General features: G+C 39.2%; 1 protein-coding gene across 5 annotated transcripts in view; it reads left to right on the top strand.

Annotated features, from left to right (window-relative positions):
• Positions 1–18358, top strand: part of LOC115216397 (cyclin-dependent kinase 11B) — an 82631-nt gene that overhangs the window by 53929 nt on the left and 10344 nt on the right. For 4 of the 5 annotated variants that reach the window (XM_036506820.1, XM_036506818.1, XM_036506817.1 and 1 more), the window contains 8 exons: positions 1515–1673; positions 3861–3959; positions 8395–8433; positions 9752–10000; positions 11652–11773; positions 12877–12982; positions 14762–14883; positions 15488–15595. In XM_036506820.1, coding sequence (XP_036362713.1) covers positions 1515–1673; positions 3861–3959; positions 8395–8433; positions 9752–10000; positions 11652–11773; positions 12877–12982; positions 14762–14883; positions 15488–15595 — 1004 coding nt within the window. The remainder of the gene's footprint in view (positions 1–1514; positions 1674–3860; positions 3960–8394; positions 8434–9751; positions 10001–11651; positions 11774–12876; positions 12983–14761; positions 14884–15487; positions 15596–18358) is intronic. The other variant, XM_036506819.1, reaches the window with a different exon arrangement.

Here is an 18358-nt window from a genome sequence, read left to right as displayed (position 1 = left end):
TATATATATATATATATTAAACAGATGCCCTTCCTGTCATGAACATTTACTGTTTTTAAATGACAAATATTTTTATTCCATTTTTCTTTGAAAGCGTAGACTTGTTGACATGGAATATCAACATTGCCTCATCAATTTCTTTTGCTCTGTTTCATGTAAAAATGGGTAGAATATACTCTCTCTCTCTCTCTCTCACTCAGATACACACACACCTGTATGTTTGTGCGTACCTTGTCTTGAGATTCTGTGATGTTGTAAACGAGCATCACCATCATACAAGCAAGGTTATTTGTTTCCAATCCTGCATGAAGACATGTTCAGTCATGGAGAAATATTACTTTGTTTGGAAACAGGTGAGGGTTAGCGACAAGATGAGCATCCAGCTGTAAATAAATCTGCCTCAATAAATTCCATCTGACCCAGGCAAGCATGGAGAAGGAGACATTATCATCATCATCATCATCATCATTTAGCGTCCGCTTTCCATGCTAGCATGGGTTGGACGGTTCAACTGGGGTCTGTGAAGCCAGAAGGCTGCATCAGGCCCAGTCTGATCTGGCAGTGTTTCTACGGCTGGATGCCCTTCCTAACGCCAACCACTCCGTGAGTGTAGTGGGTGCTTTTTATGTGCCAGACGGAGCTGGCAGACGGCACGGACGGACGGTGCTTTTTACATGCCACCGGCACGGAGGCCAGGCGAGGCTGGCAATGGCCACGAACGGATGGTGCTTTTTACGTGCCGCTGGCAACGGCCACGATCGGATGGTTTGCTTACTTGTCACCGGCACTGGTATCACAGCTGCAATTTCCATTGATAAATGATCACATATATAAACATACATACAGATATTACCGTAAATCCTCGAGTATAATCAGCATTCCCCCCCCCCCAAATTTAAAGGTCAAAATCCCTAGTGCGTACTACATACAAGGTTAAAAGTGAAAAATATTTTCAAAGCAATGTCTGAGTCTCTATTTGCTGTCCGGCAATGTTTATTCAGACGCATTTTGTGATGTCGGGCGCGAAAATACCTTAAGCTAAACCAGAAAGCAATGAAATCGTAAAAGAATCATCCATAACTTGCATTAAGCAACATTTATTAAAATAAAAGTATTCAGAACACAGAATAACATATAACAAAAACAATTTGCAAACATATTTACATTCCCATATAACAATTAAGAACACCACCATTATTGTATTACGCATGCACAGAAGTGTTTGTTTGACTAGGTGCTGCTGGCTTAATTACGCACGACTCAAGTTAGAGAAGGGGTGCGTATTATACAACACAAGGTTTAGGTTTTTCAGAAGTACAGCTCCCTAAAAATCCCATGCGTATTATACTTAAGGGTGGACTATACTCGAGGATTTACGGTATTATATCACAACATTTTTATTATTTCATACTTCACACTATGAATATTCAAGACATACGCCAAATATATTCAAGGTTTAAAAATTTCTACAAGTCCGCCTAATGATATGGTTTTAATTAATGCTTATTTCACAGAAGCCCATTCTCCGATTGGACCCCATACTCCAGATGAAGTGGACGACACTAATGTGGAAATTCCATCTGATGGTTCAGAGGAGCCATACGAAATTAGGCCTGCTGAACCAGTATATGTTTCAGAAATCAGTGAGGCATCGCATTCAGATTCAGAATCAGGTAAGCTTCCGTCACCCGTTTGTTTCATCTTGGTTATGCTCTTTTTCTCTCTCTTTCATATGTGTAGGCATGGCTGTGTAGTTAAGAAGCTTTCCTTGCGACCGCCTGGTTCCAGGTTTGGTCCCATAGTACAGCACAGCCTTCAGCAGTCCAATGTCTCGTGAGTTTTTGCACCTTGTTTCATTTAAACAAAAGTTTACAGAAAACTTTAATTAAAGCCACTGACTGGCTTGTGCTGCTAGGAAACATCCACTGTATGGCTTACATCAGTTCACTTGGCTGGTAATGGGTGCCACTTCTGCTTCTCAGTTAAGGATTTCAGAGGCCAGCTATGAGACAGTATGCAAGATATTTGGATTTTGAGCATATGAAGTTAATGTTATCTCCTCCACCCTTTCCCTAAATATTAATATTATTGGTTAATAATAATAATAATAATAATAATAATCCTTTCTACTATAGGCACAAGGCTTGGATTTTGTGGGAAGTGGGATAGTCAATCACATAGACCCAAATACTCAACTGGTACTTAATTTATCAACCCATTAAGAGGATGAAAGGCAAAGTTGACCTTGGCGAAATTTGAACTCAGAATGTAGTACTTCTAAGCATTTTGCCCAGCATGCTAACGATTCTGCCAGCGCGCCACCTTGATAATAACAGTAATAGTAATAATAACAATAATCCTTTCTGTTATAAGCACAAGGCCTGAAATTTTGAGGCAGGTGGACTAGTTGATTACATTGATCTGATAAGCTAACAATAATAATAATGGTTTCGAATTTTGGCACAAGGCCAGCAGTTTTTGAAGGGATGGAGAAGTTGATTACCTCCGTTCCAAATGGATGAAAAGCAAAGTTGACCGTGGCAGAATCTAACCTCAGAGCATTAAAAAAAAAAAATAGCAATCCATTGGTTATGACGATAAGGGTTCCACTTGATCCGATCAACGGAACAGCTTGCTCGAGAAATTAATGTGCAAGTGGCTGAGCACTCCACGGACACGCGTAACGTTAACGTAGTTCACTGGGGAATTCAGCATGACACAGAATGTGACAAGGCTGGCCCTTTGAAATACAGGTACTACTCATTTTTGCCAGCTGAGTGAACTGGAGTAACGTGAAATAAAGGACTCAATACATCGCCTGGAATTGAACTCACAACCTTCCGATTGTGAGTAGAATACCCTAACCACTAAGCCATGTGCCTTCACCCCACAGAGCATAAAGACATGAAATACCATTAAGGATTTTGTGTGGCAGGATTCCACCAGCTCATCACCTTAATAATGACGATGACCTTATTTACTTAGGGAGAAAGCCTGAAATTTAGGGAGATGGGGAATAGTTGATTACATCAACCCCAGTGCTCTGTTGGGACTTATTTTATAAATATCAACCCTGAAATGATGGAAGGCAAAGTTGACCTTGGCGGAATTTGAGCTCAGAAAATAATGATGAATAAAATGCTGTTAAGCATTTCGACTGGTGTGCCAACAATTCTGCCAGCTCGCTACCTTAATAACCATAATAATAATCCTTCCTACTGTAGGCACAAGGCCTGAAGTTTTGGGGGAGGTTTGGTGGGAGCAGTTGATTAGATTGACCCCAGTACACAACTGGTAATTAATTTATTGACTTTGGAAGGATGAAAGGCAAAATCGACCTTGGCAGAATTTGAACTCAGAACATAAAGACAGATGAAATACTTAGCAGTATTTCATCCAGCGTGCTAATAGTTCTGCCATCTCGCTACTTTAATAACACTGATAATGGGCTCTCAGAGAGTGCAAACCTCCACCAAGGCAACACCAGCGTCCTCTCAACGATTAGCTGGAGATGATTTTTAAAATGAGAATATTGGAAATAAACTCGGCTTCTCTCACAAACAAGAATACTAAAAATGAACCTGACTGCTCTCAAAAATTAAGTAAAAAAACAAGGAAAATAATCCAGAATCCTTGTCCGATACCAGATCGATTCCAAAATTTAATCAGTTTGTGCCAGTCACAAGGCAAGAACTCCCTGAAAGTTTCATCCGAAACCTTCTGTTGGTTCTTGAGATATCTTGCCCATGGAAAGACAAACAAACAAACATGACTGAAAACAATACCCCTGCCTTCGCTAAGGCGGCGGTAATAATAATAATAGCAACAACAATTTTAAATTCATTTGTTTCCATTATTAGATTCACGATCACCAAGTTCAGCATCAAGCTCCAGTAGTGAAGATGAAATAATAAACAATGATTGCAGTGTCGTTGAAAGTCGCAATATCAAATACCATCGTAAGTATATGTTTCTTTATGGCTTTTTTTTTTCCAGTTTTAAGGATTTAGAACCACAGTTTTGTTTTTGTTTTTGTTTTAGGTCTGTTTCCCATGCTAGCATGGGCTGGATGAACACTTAATATTCCAGGCGTTGTTTTACAGCTGAATGCCTTTCCTGTTACTAACCTTTATCAGCTTTTCAAGTTAGGGACTTATATTTGTTTGAAAGCGCAGCGATTATTGGATGATACAGCAATGTCAACCTAATGTCATCAACCTATTGTCACTGTTTTTCCTCAACCGACTTCACACGAAGACAGAACTTTCACACATACATTGTCATATGCACACACAGACACTCACATATGTACACACACACACAGATATATATGTGTTTGTGCATGTGTCTAGACTTAGGTATGATGGGGTTTCCAACTACTAGTTCAACTCAGAAGGCATTGGTTGACTTAAAGCTGTAATGAAAAAGAAACTTGTTTAAGGTGCCATGCTGTGAGATAGAACTCTAAACCAAATATTTACAAAGTGTACTCCTTATCCGTATTACCACATTTGCAATTTTTAAATCCTGTAGTCATAGTTGAATGGGTTTGGGGTGAAGGGGGTTAGAATTATTTAATAAACAACCTTCAATCAATTAATCTAAGGAGCATTCACTGACCATTCGTGACTTTTTTTTTTCTGGTACTGCATAATAAAAAAGAAATGGATAAATAGAAGTAAGAACAGATGGAGGGCCCGAGCAGACAGTTTGTACAAGGGAGATAATCATTTTTCATGATTTAGAAGATTGAATTTGAAATAAAAGAATAAAAAGGATCATTATCATCATCAGAGAAAGATGGCATTATGCTTGGTGTGAAGGCACTTGGCTTAGTGGTTAGGGTATTCAGCTCACGATCGTAAGGTCATGAGTTCAAATCCTGGCAATGTGTTGTGTCCTTAAACAAGACACTTTATTTCACGGTGCTCCACTCCACTCAGCTGGCAAAAATGAGTAGTACCTGTATTTCGAAGGGTCAACCTTGTCACATTCTGTGTCACATTGAATCTCCATGGGAACTATGTTAAGGGTACACATGTCTGTGGAGTACTCTGCCACTTGCATGTTAATTTCACAAGTAAGTTGTTCCGTTGATCGGATCAACTGGAACTCTTGTCATCATAACTGATGGAGTGCCAGTAGTGAGAGGCTAAAGTATAATAGAGGGACAGGCACAGGTATTTTGTTATAGAGGAAGCACTTGATTACCCTGCATTATGCAAGGGAGGGTGTGGGTAACTGGAAAGTAGACGATGGTAGTGACAAAGTGTCAGCATACTCTCACGATACAAGTAGATGAATGTAAGGGAGAATAGGAACAAAGAATCGGGAAGGTTGGGTCAGTAAGTGTATTAGAGTCTGATAAGAGGGTGACATAGTTAGAGATGGGTTTGGAGATGAATGTAATGAATGGAACGATCGAGGGGTGGTTGATGGTGAATCTTATTATGTTGGAGAAGGTGAAGGAATAGGAGTGAGTGGTTTAGGAATGAGGCAGTGGTAAGTGCAGGACAGAAAGGGAGGAGAGCCACAACATAAACTAATAGGAAGATAAGAAAATATGTAGAGAGTGTGAGGGAAGGGGTGAAAGAGAGATGGATGTCAGAGGTATGTAGGGGTGTTTATAGTGTTTGAAGGACAAAGGTGGAGGGGAAGCTGTTGACAGCAGTTATGTCGGTGGGTGGGGATGAGAATAATCGCAGATTCAAGAAGGTGTTAAAGCTGAATAAATGGCAGTCTAAAGATGTATCTCAAGGAAGCACAGAAAGGGGTGACAAGTGGAAAGGAATGATTTTGAAAATGAGGGATGAGTTTTAAAAGGATATGGTTCTGGGCAGAGGGGAGGTGCAATCAAGGGCGAAATATGTTCATTTTCTGCTCTCAATATGATTATAGTAGCTGAACAGTGCCTTAGAAGTATGGAGAGATAGGTGTTATCATCATCATCATCGTTTAATGTCCGCTTTCCATGCTAGCATGGGTTGGACGGTTCGACTGGGGTCTGGGAAGCCAGGAGGCTGCACCAGGCCCAGTCTGATATGGCAGTGTTTCTACAGCTGGATGCCCTTCCTAACGCCAACCACTCTGTGAGTGTAGTGGGTGCTTTTTACGTGCCACTGGCACGGAGGCCAGTTGGGGTGTTATGAAGATGAGAAATGAGAAAGGCTTGACAGGGACAGATTACATGTAGTGACAGGGCCTAGTCAGTGAATGGATATAAAATAGCATAAATAATGCTTTTAGGACTTCACATTCATCAAAATGGATATGTCTTCTTGAACACAGTAAATTGCTAGTCAACTCAATCCTCGTCCGTAAGGCTCAACACCTTGAGATCAACCTTCACTTCTTGTTCCCATGTCGTCCTGGGTTTCTTTCCACAAGTTTCATCCATAGTTAGCAATCGGCACTTCTTCATAGTTATTCTCAGTCATACACATCACATGGCTGTACCAGTGCAGTCTTCTCTCTTGTACACTCCATCTGATTTCCCTTATCTCCAATTTTTCTCTCAACACATTTGCATTCTGTCATTGATGTTTGGAGCATCTAGCTTCATTACTTCCTGGTCTTAGCATGTCCTCTGCGTTTAGGGCCCATGTCTCATTACCATGTAGCATTGCTGTCCATGCACAAGGATAAGTTTGCCTTGCGCTCTTAGAGAAAGACTTTTTGTTACTAACAGAGGTAAAAGCTCTCTGAACTTTGATGGAAAGATGAATGCTTTGACAGAAAGGTAGTCAGACAGACGGAACTGGTTCTTATTCTAGCAGCTATACTTTCAGAACATCCTCTTTCACTGTTAATTAGCTCAGTTAAGTAACAGGAATTATCTAGTACCTCTTGAGCATCTCCTGGGTATTTGAGAAACTTCCACTGGGTACACAGTATGGAATTTTTACCTACACCTTTCCTACCTATTTAGTAGGGCAATTTTCCTGATGGGAATAGAGCCCTGTCTGTTGAACCGAGAACTTTCTTTGCCTTCATAACCTTGATTGCTTTGTCTTTCATATAGCTGACAACTAGGATAGCTGGTCCTTCTGTTGATTCCATTTTGAGAATTCTCTCTTTATCCCCTGCATTCTTATAAAATATTCATGCTGTAGAATATTTGCAAGCCTCATCATTTCCGTTTCTCCCATTGCTAATTATACCTGTTGCCTAGCTTCTCTTCTACCTACCTGGTAAAGTTTTTGCTGCCCTCATTCTTCTAAGCCTGTCTATTTTGCTTCTTGGTCATGTCTATTTCACTGTTCCACCACCACATCACCCTTAGTCCAGCTGGAAATTTGCACTAGTCACAGGTTTGGTCTGTTACCTTCAGTTACCAAAGAAACATCCAATTCTCCTCTACTTCAGAAGTTTGCGTCTCCTCTTTCTCTTCAAATGTTTTAATTAGCACTACTCTAAATTTCTAACTGTCCATTGAATTTTTAAGCTTCTATAACTTCTCTAGTCTGGTTTGAGTCTCTGAAAATATTCCTCAAAGTTCTAATGACTCTTACTCGTTAACCATCTTGTCCTGAACACAACTGTGCTGGCAATAGATGTGGTTAAATCCAATCATTGATTGAATTGTTTGAGACAAAGCCGAATACTCTTCATGTTGCTAACTCTTAATGGTATTTCAAGAAAGAAAGGCAGCAAGCTGGCAGAACCAGTAGCACACTGGGTGAAATGCTTAACAGTATTTCGTCTGTCTTTACATTCTGAGTTCAAATTCCACTGAAGTCGACTTTGCCTTTCTTCCTTTTGGGGTTGATAAATTAAGTACCAGTTGCATACTGGGGTTGATCTACTCACCTGGCTCCCTCCCTAAAAATTTTGGGCTTTGTTCCTAGAGTAGAAAAAGTATTTCAAGAAAGAGATTTGAAAAAAAAATTCAGCTGGTTTTCAAATTCACAAATCGAAGGGTCACACTGCCAACTAGGGATATAAGCATCACAGCTCCAGGCAGATTACAAAAGGTTCAATCACTTAACATTAAATCAGTAGGGTTGCTCATTGTGCCATCACCATCAAACTGTCATTTGGGAAGCAACTCCCCCCCTTCTACAAAAAAAGAAAGAAAAATATCTGAAACATTTATTTTTAGATCTCTCATATTGCTGTCAAGAAGGGTAGCTGGCCCTACTGTTGGGTCCACATTGGGAAGTCTGTCTTTCTCCTTTGCATTCTCCACACTTGATAGCCTTTCATAGTAACACTTCCATACCTCATTTTCCCTCACACACTTCTCATCACAACATGATACCCGTAAAAGTTGTGTTCCAAGTAAATTGATGTGTGAAATAAAGCTTTCTTTTATGTCGTGTCCATTCAGCCTATCGTAGCTGTTGATGGTTCCAAAATCTGTCAAGTGACACAAACTCCTATTGTCTTTTACAGCTATTTCTTCTGAAAAAACAGGTCTCATTCTGGAATCAGGTTTGTGTTTTTTCACTTCTTATATTTGTTGTACTTTCCACTTGGACGCATGCGAGTTTTTGTTGTTCTTTTACTCTTCTTTAAATAGGTTTGGCTGCGCAAAAGAATGCGAGTTATTCGTTAACTGTTTGTGTCAGCTTTGATTAGGAAGAACTGCAGCAAAAAAATGCAAGCGTAGTTGTGTGATTAGAAAGTTTTTCTTTTGCAAGCATGTTGTTCTGGATTTGATCCTGCCTCATGGTACCATGAGTTGGTGTTTTCTACCAGACGTTTGGGTTAATCAGTGCCTTGTGAATGAATGTCAGTAAAACTGAAACTGTACAGAAGATAATCGGGTGTATGTGTGTGTGAGGAGCAGGGTGCGCATGCGCGCGTGCGAGCACATGCGGCGTTTTTCTAAGGAGTACATGTCACCGAGAATGTCACCACTGCCATTCGTCCACCCACAGACAGCCTGTGGGTCGATTTGTTCTGCTTTCACTTGACTTCCACATTGCAGCACATTTTCTGTAATTGGCATCCTAGTTGTAGAGTGGTGGTGGTGGGCAGGGGTGGGACACAATTAGCGGGTTAGTTGTTTTACACTTATGGCTATTATTATGAAGCCTGGACTGGCACAAAATTGAGAAGCTTGGAAAACGAAGGAAGAAGACAGCAATGACAATGTTAACTAAAAATTCTGGGCCTTGTGCCTAGAGTAGAAGAGAATATGTATATATCCAATAGTGTTGCACCGCTATATGTTGTGGCTACCTAAGCAATGAGTTTGTGGATGATTAATGGGGTTGGAGGTGTGTAATGGAGGAGCAGAAACTCCCGAAATATGGTATATATGCCCATTACCCATTTTCCATTTTCAATCTCATTGTTTGTTTACATTTGGCATTTTGGATCTGAAATGTTGTAACAGAAATCAGTGCTGGCCATAATTCCTATGGAAAATCTGTAGAGATGACCTTAACATGTGATTTAATAGCACTGCTAACACAGTAGAACACAATATTGGCTTATGAAAACCTTTAATGTACTTTATAGTGTATTATGGTTGTATAATGAAGTACTGTAGCATATTTAGGATCATACTGTATCTAGAATCATAGAACTTCTAGGACAGTGTGGAATGGTGTACATTAATCTAGATCTGTTGGTAATTTTTCCTTGTTGCAAACTAAAACTTTGGTTTTTCTTGATAGTATTTCACATCTTTGGAGTCTTAGCCAAATGCATATCTGTTGGCAACAGCACTTCTATGTTAATTTTTATTTCTATTTCTATTTATTTATTTATTATTTTTTTTTCCTCTTTTTCTTTTATATAGATCCTAAGTCTAAATTTGATGACCACTCAGAAAATGAAAGTGGTACCGATTCAGTGCAGCCCTCTGAACATGAAGAAACACCTTTCAGGGAGGGAAGTCCACCTGCGTCCCCCATCGAGGATGACTCAGACCTGCCCCCCTATCTGCCGGCCATCCAGGGCTGTCGCAGTGTGGAGGAGTTTAACTGTCTGAATCGAATCGAGGAAGGTACCTATGGTGTGGTCTACAGAGCTAAAGACAAGAAATCTGGTAAACCTTCTTTCCATTTCTCTCCTTGCTTCAAGTTCTAGTGCTTACCTCACTAGTCTTTGCTTTTTGGTGATATTCACATTTTAATTTAGTAATGGGTTAAGTTCTTTGAGTCACCATCACCATACATTCGTTTCTCCATGCTGGTGTGGGTTTAACTCTTTAGCATTCAGATTTCATTGCCTCCATGAGGCAATGACAAATGACTGAGACCTTGAGCAATATCCTTTGCTTGCAAAGGGAGATCCATCCAACCGAGTGAAATCATAGTCGTGACAGATACTGGTGTCATGCAACTGGCACCCCTGCCAGTGGCACATAAAAGCACCCATTACACTCTCGGAGTGGTTGGTGTTAGGAAGGGCATCCAGCTGTAGAAACCATGCCAATCAGACTGGAATCTGGTGCAGCCCCTCTGCTTACCAGCCCTGGTCAAACTGTCCAACCCATAACAGCATGGACGACAGATGTTAAATAATAGTAATGATGATGATGGTGATGGTGGTGATTATTATTATTATTATTATTTGTCTGTTGAATGTAATGCTTATTTATTCACATTTATTGAATTAATCCTGCATTCTCTCGTAGCTTTGAGAATCCAGTGAGGTAATTGTTTATTTTTGGAATGACATTGTAGGGTAGGTGTGAGAGATCAGATTGCACCAGTTTGAACTTAAAACAGCTAGAATATTTGGGCTGGACATGGTCAGTTTAAGTGCTAAAGGGTTAACAAAACTTGTTGAGGCAGATTTTCTGTGACTGGATACTCTTCCTGTTGCCAATCCTTACCTGTTTCCCAAATAAAGGATTTTCATTCCACTGATTCTAACACATCAGGAGTGATGAAACCACTGAAAGCTTCTGGCTGTATGCTTATCGAAAATGGGATGGACTTCCATTCAGTTTCTGGGCTACCAGTTTCACTCACATGGAACCAATCAGTCAGCCTGATGTAATAGGATAAGGCATTTGTCCTAGGTGCTGCACTTGTGATTGCAAAGAAATGCTTGCATGGTCAAGAAGCTTGCTTCCCAACTGTGTGGTTTGGGGTTCAGCCCCACTGCACAGCTCCTTGGGCATGTGGCTTCAATTATAGCTGTGGACTGACCAAAACCTTGTGAGTGGATTTGGTAGATGGAAACTGAAAGAAGCCTGTCATGTATATTTTTGTGGTCATCTTTATCATCATCATCATCATCATCATGTGTTCCCTTGTCTTGACATTTTGCAATGGTTGTAAACAGGCATCACTATCATAGAAGCAGTGTTGCTCATTTCCAGTCTTCCATGAAAGACATGTTTGGCCATGGGTTACCTTGCCAGAAAACAGGTATGGGTTGGTGGCTGGAAGAGCATCCAGCCATAGAAACTCTACCCCAGTGAATTCTGTTTGATTCATGTAGGCATAGAAAATTGGATGTTAATGATATTTGATGTTACAATATTATTTATGATGAAGGTTAAACATTTACAAGAAACAATTTTGTTGTGTTGTTTTTAATTTGAAGTAGTAGAAAAATAATATCTTAATCAACATTTAGATTCATGTTATATAATTATTTTTCATGGTTGATTGAAATATTCATTTGCATATATAAATATACACATGTATGTATAAATGTACTACATTTACGTTTTTTTTTTTTAGATGAAATTGTCGCTCTGAAAAGATTAAAGATGGAGAAAGAGAAAGAAGGCTTCCCTATAACATCTTTGAGAGAAATTAATACCTTATTGAAAGCTCAACACCCAAATATAGTCACAGTCAGAGTAAGTAACCAATAATCAACTAAGATTCTTTTAGTCTTCTACTGGTTTCAGTAATTGGATTATGGCTATGACCAAGCACCACCTATTTCTTTACTACCCACAAGGGGCTTAACACAGAGGGGACAAACAAGGACAGACAAACGTATTAAGTCGATTATATCGACCCCAGTGCGTAACTGGTACTTATTTAATCGACCCCGAAGGGATGAAAGGCAAAATCGACCTCGGCAGAATTTGAACTCAGAACGTAACGGCAGACAAAATACGGCTACGCATTTCGCCCGGCGTGCTAACGTTTCTGCCAGCTCGTCGCACCACCGTGTAGTTAGAGTATGGTTGGTCACATCAATCCCTGTAATTGTTTTATTTGTTGATATTTATTTGCTGTTTGCTAGTGTTGATATCTTAATAAAATATACCCTGTGCACTCTGTAAAGTGATTAGTGAACAAACAGAGAAGATATAAAATGAAGCAGGTTTCTTCAGCCTAATTGAGGACATAACATCTTCCTAGGTGTTGTTGTCATGATGAAATGTACCCAGTACACTCTGTAAAGTGGTTGGTGTTAGGAAGTGCATCCAGCCATAGAAACCATGCAACTAATAGAACATACGAGTGAGGTGTGGTTCTCTAGTGCATCTAGGAGGGCAGGAACTCTAAATAAGGACTGGCTTGGATCTTGGTGTCCTGTCCTGTTATGCCAGCATGTATCCTGTCTGAGCCTTTGACAATTTCATCAGTTCACCTTTTTGGCTTTGAACTGGTTGATCATCCTCCTTATTCTGATTTGGCCTTAACTGACTGTCATCTGTCCCCCAACATGAAAAAGCACTTGACTGGGAACCAGTATCATAGTGATGCTGACATCATATCTGCTGTTGATGACCTTTTTTTGACCAACAAGATGAAAGCTTCTTCACCAATGGAATCCAAGCACTTGAGGCTTGAGATACACTTATAGTCATTTACTAAAGATTTCACTTAAAACGCTGGCATAGCTGTGTGGTTAAGGAATTTGCTTAGCAACCATTTGGTTTTGGGTTCAAAACACCTTGCGCAAACATCTATTACAATTTGCATCTATTTTTTCTTAACTTTACAGGAAATTGTTGTTGGTAGTAACATGGACAAGATCTACATAGTGATGGATTATGTGGAACATGATTTAAAAGGCCTAATGGAAACTATGAAACAACCATTCCTTGTTGGTGAGGATCACTTTTCTCTTTCGCTCTTGTTTTTGTTCTAACTCCTTCTTGTCTTGTAGTTTTGTATTTACTGTATCATTCATATGCTACTGTTTTTCTTTGTAGTCACCATTAATCAGGTTTATATTTTGTTGCATGGACCTGTTAGAGATACCAGCCAAATCTTCCTCTAATATTTCATCTGTCATCTTAAAATTCAACCTCAGACCTCAAAGAGCTTGAACAGCTATGGCTTGGTATCCTGTCTGAGCCTTTGACAATTTCACCAGTTCACTTCCTTGACCTTTTAGCATTAATATTACTCTGTGAAATGTTATGCTTATTTATTCACATTGATTCGATGGATGTATGCAACCATGCCTCACTGACTCCCTCTCTCAGGCAGTGAGTCCTTGTTTTGCAGGTGCTGGTACTACCTGAAAAGCACCTGTTTTGCACCCATGCTGGTTCCATGTGCAAAGCACCCATGCCAGTGCCACATAGAAGAGCACCTGTGCTGGTGTTGCATAAAAAGCACCCAGAGTACACTCTGTAAAAGTGGTTGGTGTTAGGAAGGCCATAACAGACAATAGGTGCCTGGGCAGGTCTCCAGCTGGTCAGCTACTGTCAAACCATCCAACCCTTGCTGGCATGAAAAATGGATGTTAAATGATGATAATTGATATCGCGTCCCCAAAGTCCATCCCCTCCTCACTGTGATGGGGATGCTGGCAACAGGTAGTGTCAGAGCTATGCCGTTAGGAACTTCAGTTCCTGGTAAGGCCACCCAAGGTGGATTGGTCTGACACCGAGTGGTATTAGGGCCACAACCCGGCAGACAGGGCTCTGGTGAAAATCCTTGGAGTGTCTGTTTCGGCAACCGGCGGCTCCTCAGTCATTCTGCACCTGTGTCTGCTGACAATCTGCGGCAAACAGGATGTCTCTACATGCGGGATTGTTGGGGACCGCTTGTCAAATACACATATTCCCACGAAACTTCTTCCATGAATTCTCAATGGTGAATACAATGGCAACATCAGCCTGCGCCAATGGAACTGTGACTGGCTCGTTATCTCCAGTGAACTGGCGCAGGACCGTTGTGCATGGGCTGCCATGGTTCAAGATGCCTCGAGGGTGGTAGAAGAAGCTGACTCAACCCACCCAGGGTGAATGCTAGTACAAGTACAATTGATATCAATTAGCCATACATTATCTTGTAGCTGTAAGATTTCAATGATGTGATTGTTTATTTCCAGAATGTAGGGTAAGTGTGAGAGGCCAGATCCAGCCAGTTTGAACTTAAAACAGGTAGAGTATTTTGGCTGGATATGCCCAGGTTAAATGCTAAAGGTTTAAACTGATGCATGAAGGGCAAAATTGACCTCTGTTTATGGCACAAAGAAAAAAAATGATGTTTGCATGATTAATTTTTTTCTTTCATCTATCCGTAAAGGACATTATATATTCTGCATTTCTACAATCTTGGAGGACCCATAAAGTCTAGGAGCACAGCACCTTCATCCAGTGCAGTAAGCTAGTTCCTAGGAGACTGGTTTCAAATTTTGGCACAAGGGTCGCAATTTCAAGGCAGGGCGTAAGTTGATTACATTGACCCTAGTGCTCAACTGGTATTTTATTGACCCCAAAAAGGATGAAAAGTATGTCATTGTCAGTGGAATTTAGGCTAAGAATGTGAAGATGGACAAAATGCTGCTGGCATTTTGCTTGGTACAGAAGATATCAGAATGAATTTTCTCTCATTATTATATTTGTTCTTAAGCAGTGTTCTTCCATTTACAGGTGAAGTGAAAACACTGATGCTCCAGCTCCTCAAAGCTGTAGCTCACCTCCACGACAACTGGATATTACATCGAGATTTAAAGACATCAAACTTGTTACTGAGTCACAAAGGAATTCTCAAGGTTAGTGTTTTAGTTATTTCCTATGCATTGTGAAATACAGATACATAGGTATGGAGTTGGTGTCATAACTGTTGTACGGTCTTAAATGTTGCTTCATTGCGTGGCACCTTGGGCAAGTGTCTTCTATTGCTTCAAGCTGACCAGCATCTTCTGAGCAGAATTGGTCGGCAGAAGCTGTATTGGGATTCTGCTGTGCAGGCGTGGCTGTGTGGTAAGAAATTTATTTCCCAACCACATGGTTTCAGGTTCAGTCCCACTGTGTGGCATCTTGAGCAAGTTTCTTATGCTATAACCCCCATATTGACTGAATCCTTGTGAGTGGATTCTATCGGTGGAAAAGGAGCCCATCATGTGTGTGAGAGAGAGAGAGAGTTTGTGTGTATGTGTGTCTGTTTCTGTCTACTTGCATTGGCTTTCCAATCTTCCATGAAAACATGCCTGATCACAAGAGAAATATTACCTTAATTGGAAACAGGTGAGAGTTGGCAATGGAATTAATTCTAACACTTTCTATCTTCTGGATACCAATTGTAATTAATGCATACTTCAGAAATTGAAGGAAAAATAAAATAATCATTTATATGTTTCTTTTTTGTCTTTTAAGGTTGGCGATTTTGGTCTTGCCAGAGAATATGGATCCCCATTGAAGCATTATACACCAGTTGTAGTTACCTTATGGTATAGAGCACCTGAGTTACTGCTGGGCACCAAGGTTAGTGGTTTTAGTTTCTTTTGTTTGTTTGTTTTTTTAAACTTTTATCTTTTACTTGGCTTTTCTTTCAGACGTGGATCTGCAGTCATGCTGGAGCTCTGTCTTGAAGGGTTTGGTCAAACCCAGTACTTGGGGGTTTTTTTTTTTTTTTTTTTTTTTTGGTACTTGTTCTCTCAGACTCTTTTGCTGAATTGTTAAGTTAAAGGGATATAATCAAACCAACACCAGTTAGCAAGCAGTGAAGGGGCCAGGGGATGAACACAAGCTCAGACTCAAGCGTATACATATATACATCTATGTGTACACACAAACACACACACATGTACATGACCAGCTTCCACACAGTTTCCATATACCAGATCCACTCTCAAGGCATTTGCTGGCCTGGGGCTATAGTAGAAGACACTTGCCCTAGATGCCATGCAGTGGAACTGAACCCCAAACCACAGGGTTGCAAAGCAAGCTTCTTAACTATACAGCCATACCTGTCATCTTTAGTTATTGTTTTGTAACAAGGAGCTTGATTCAAACCTTATTGAGAAGCTGTATTTCCTACCTGTTGTTGGAGTAGTCCCTGTCAGCTCCACAAAACTGGCCAATCTAATACTTAGGGGTTAACTATTTGTTAAAGTTAAAATTTCGGAGGAAATTAAACAAATCATGAAACTGTATTGGAGAGGTTGGACAGTTTGAAATCCATCAAATACCACAAAGAAGCTTTAAGAAATTTCATCTTAAACCAAGACATTGTTTAGATCAGATTCTGCTGCAGTTCCTTATTAAAAGACCATTCCTCTTCAACAGGTTTCTTTACAACCTACAGATGCCAGAATTTTGAATATGCTACATATGTATATATATATATATATATATATATATATATATATATTATATATATATATATGTATATATAGTTGAAAAAGATTAGAGATCTATACAAATTAAATTTTTATTTATAAAAGATGGAGGTAGAAATAGCACGGAAATAAATCTAAGACATTTCAATTTAAGAGGGAATTTAATGGAAATGATTTTTTAAAAATTCTTATATAAAGAAAATATTACCGGTTTCAATGAATCTCTTCTTATCAAATATCAGTAAAAATTTATAAAAATTTGAAGAAAAACAGTTTATCTTCTGTCTGAGGCACCAAGAACATTTTTATTAAATTTCCTCTTAAATTGAAATGTCTTAGACTTATTTCTGTTCTATTTCCACCTCCTTTTATATATATATATAAATAAGGATAAGATCGTTAATTTAAAAATATAATAACAATTTTATCAAGTGGTCAGCATGGAAAAAATAACCTTCAAAGGTAATAATTATTAAAATTATAAATTAGAATATCTTGTAGATACCCTAATTTATAATTTTAAATACACACACACACACACACAGGCGCGCATGCAGTTACCTCACAGTTTCTGTTTATGAAATTCACTCAAGGCATTGGCCAGCCAGGGTCTATAGTAGAAGAGACTTGCTCAAAGTGCTGCACAATGGGTCTGAACCCCAAACCAAAACTATGTGGTTGCAAAACAAGCTTCTTAACCACACAGCCATGCTTGTGCCTAAATTTTATTTTATTTATGTATCTATTTTACTTTTTGCAACATGGCTGCAGTTGTTCAGAAAACACGGATATTTGCTTGAATTATTAACAGAAATGTTTTTAAAATGGATAGCTTTCTTCATATTAACCCATTAGAAACCAAGTTAGAGCAATACCTGGCTGTGAAGAATGTTATGTGCACACAAGCAACAACAGATCACTTTCCTTCTTGCTTTCTTTCTTTTTCTCATTTATTTATTTATTTATTTATTTATTAGAGCATTCAGAAGTGGAATGTGAGTTTATATTTTATGAAAGCTCCGTTATGCATAAACTCACCTGTGTTGCGTCTAAGATGCAGTTGAAGAAAATTAATTACATAAGTTAAGATATATGCTTCTACTACTACTGCTACTCCTACATAATCACTAGTTGGGCTTAGAGATAAAAATCAAGCTTCACTGACCACTCAGAAGCGCACAAACTGCTTCAGCATGATTGCAATCTGCTAATCAGCATGAAAAACTTAAAATAGTTTCTTGTCTGTCTCGGTAAACATCACATGGAACCTGTTCTAAGCTTGGATAAACAGATCTGTGTTTTGGGGTATAAATCCAGAAAAAGGAAAATGAAGAGAAATGGGTTTTTTAAAAAATTATTTATCTGCTTGATTTCATTATTTTGATGTTTTCTATTTTGCTATTTTGGAATTATTTACAGTATATGTGCCATTTTTTTGTAATATATTTTTGTATATTTTAATGGCAGTGCATCAACATGGCTGCAGCTCTGAGCTGAAACTACAGAAAAAAAAATACTACGAACCAATAATAATGATTTTGCCTTTCGTTCTTTTGGGGGTCGGTAAAATAAGTACCAGTTAAATACTGGGGTTGATGTAATTGACTTACCTTCTCTTTGAAATTGCTGGCCTTGTGCCAAAATTTGAAAACAATATTATTGTCATTTTTAATTTCCATTTTTCCAAGCTTGCATGAGCTGGGCAGGATTTGTTGAAGCAAATTTTTTACAGTTGTTTGGCACATCCTGGTGCCAAACTACTTGTTTCCAAAGAAGCTAATGTTTCCCCCATGAATGAAAATATTTCTGTAAAGGATAGGAAATAAATTATATCACTTGTATGATAGTGATACTCATTAACAACTATCTTATGATGTCAGGATGAAGGGACTCAGACACACTCGTG

The sequence above is a fragment of the Octopus sinensis genome, linkage group LG10 (genome assembly GCF_006345805.1).
Source record: "Octopus sinensis linkage group LG10, ASM634580v1, whole genome shotgun sequence".
Taxonomy (NCBI): domain Eukaryota; kingdom Metazoa; phylum Mollusca; class Cephalopoda; order Octopoda; family Octopodidae; genus Octopus; species Octopus sinensis.
The sequence above is the reverse complement of the archived record's forward strand: the minus strand, read 5'-3'. Positions and strand labels throughout refer to the sequence as shown.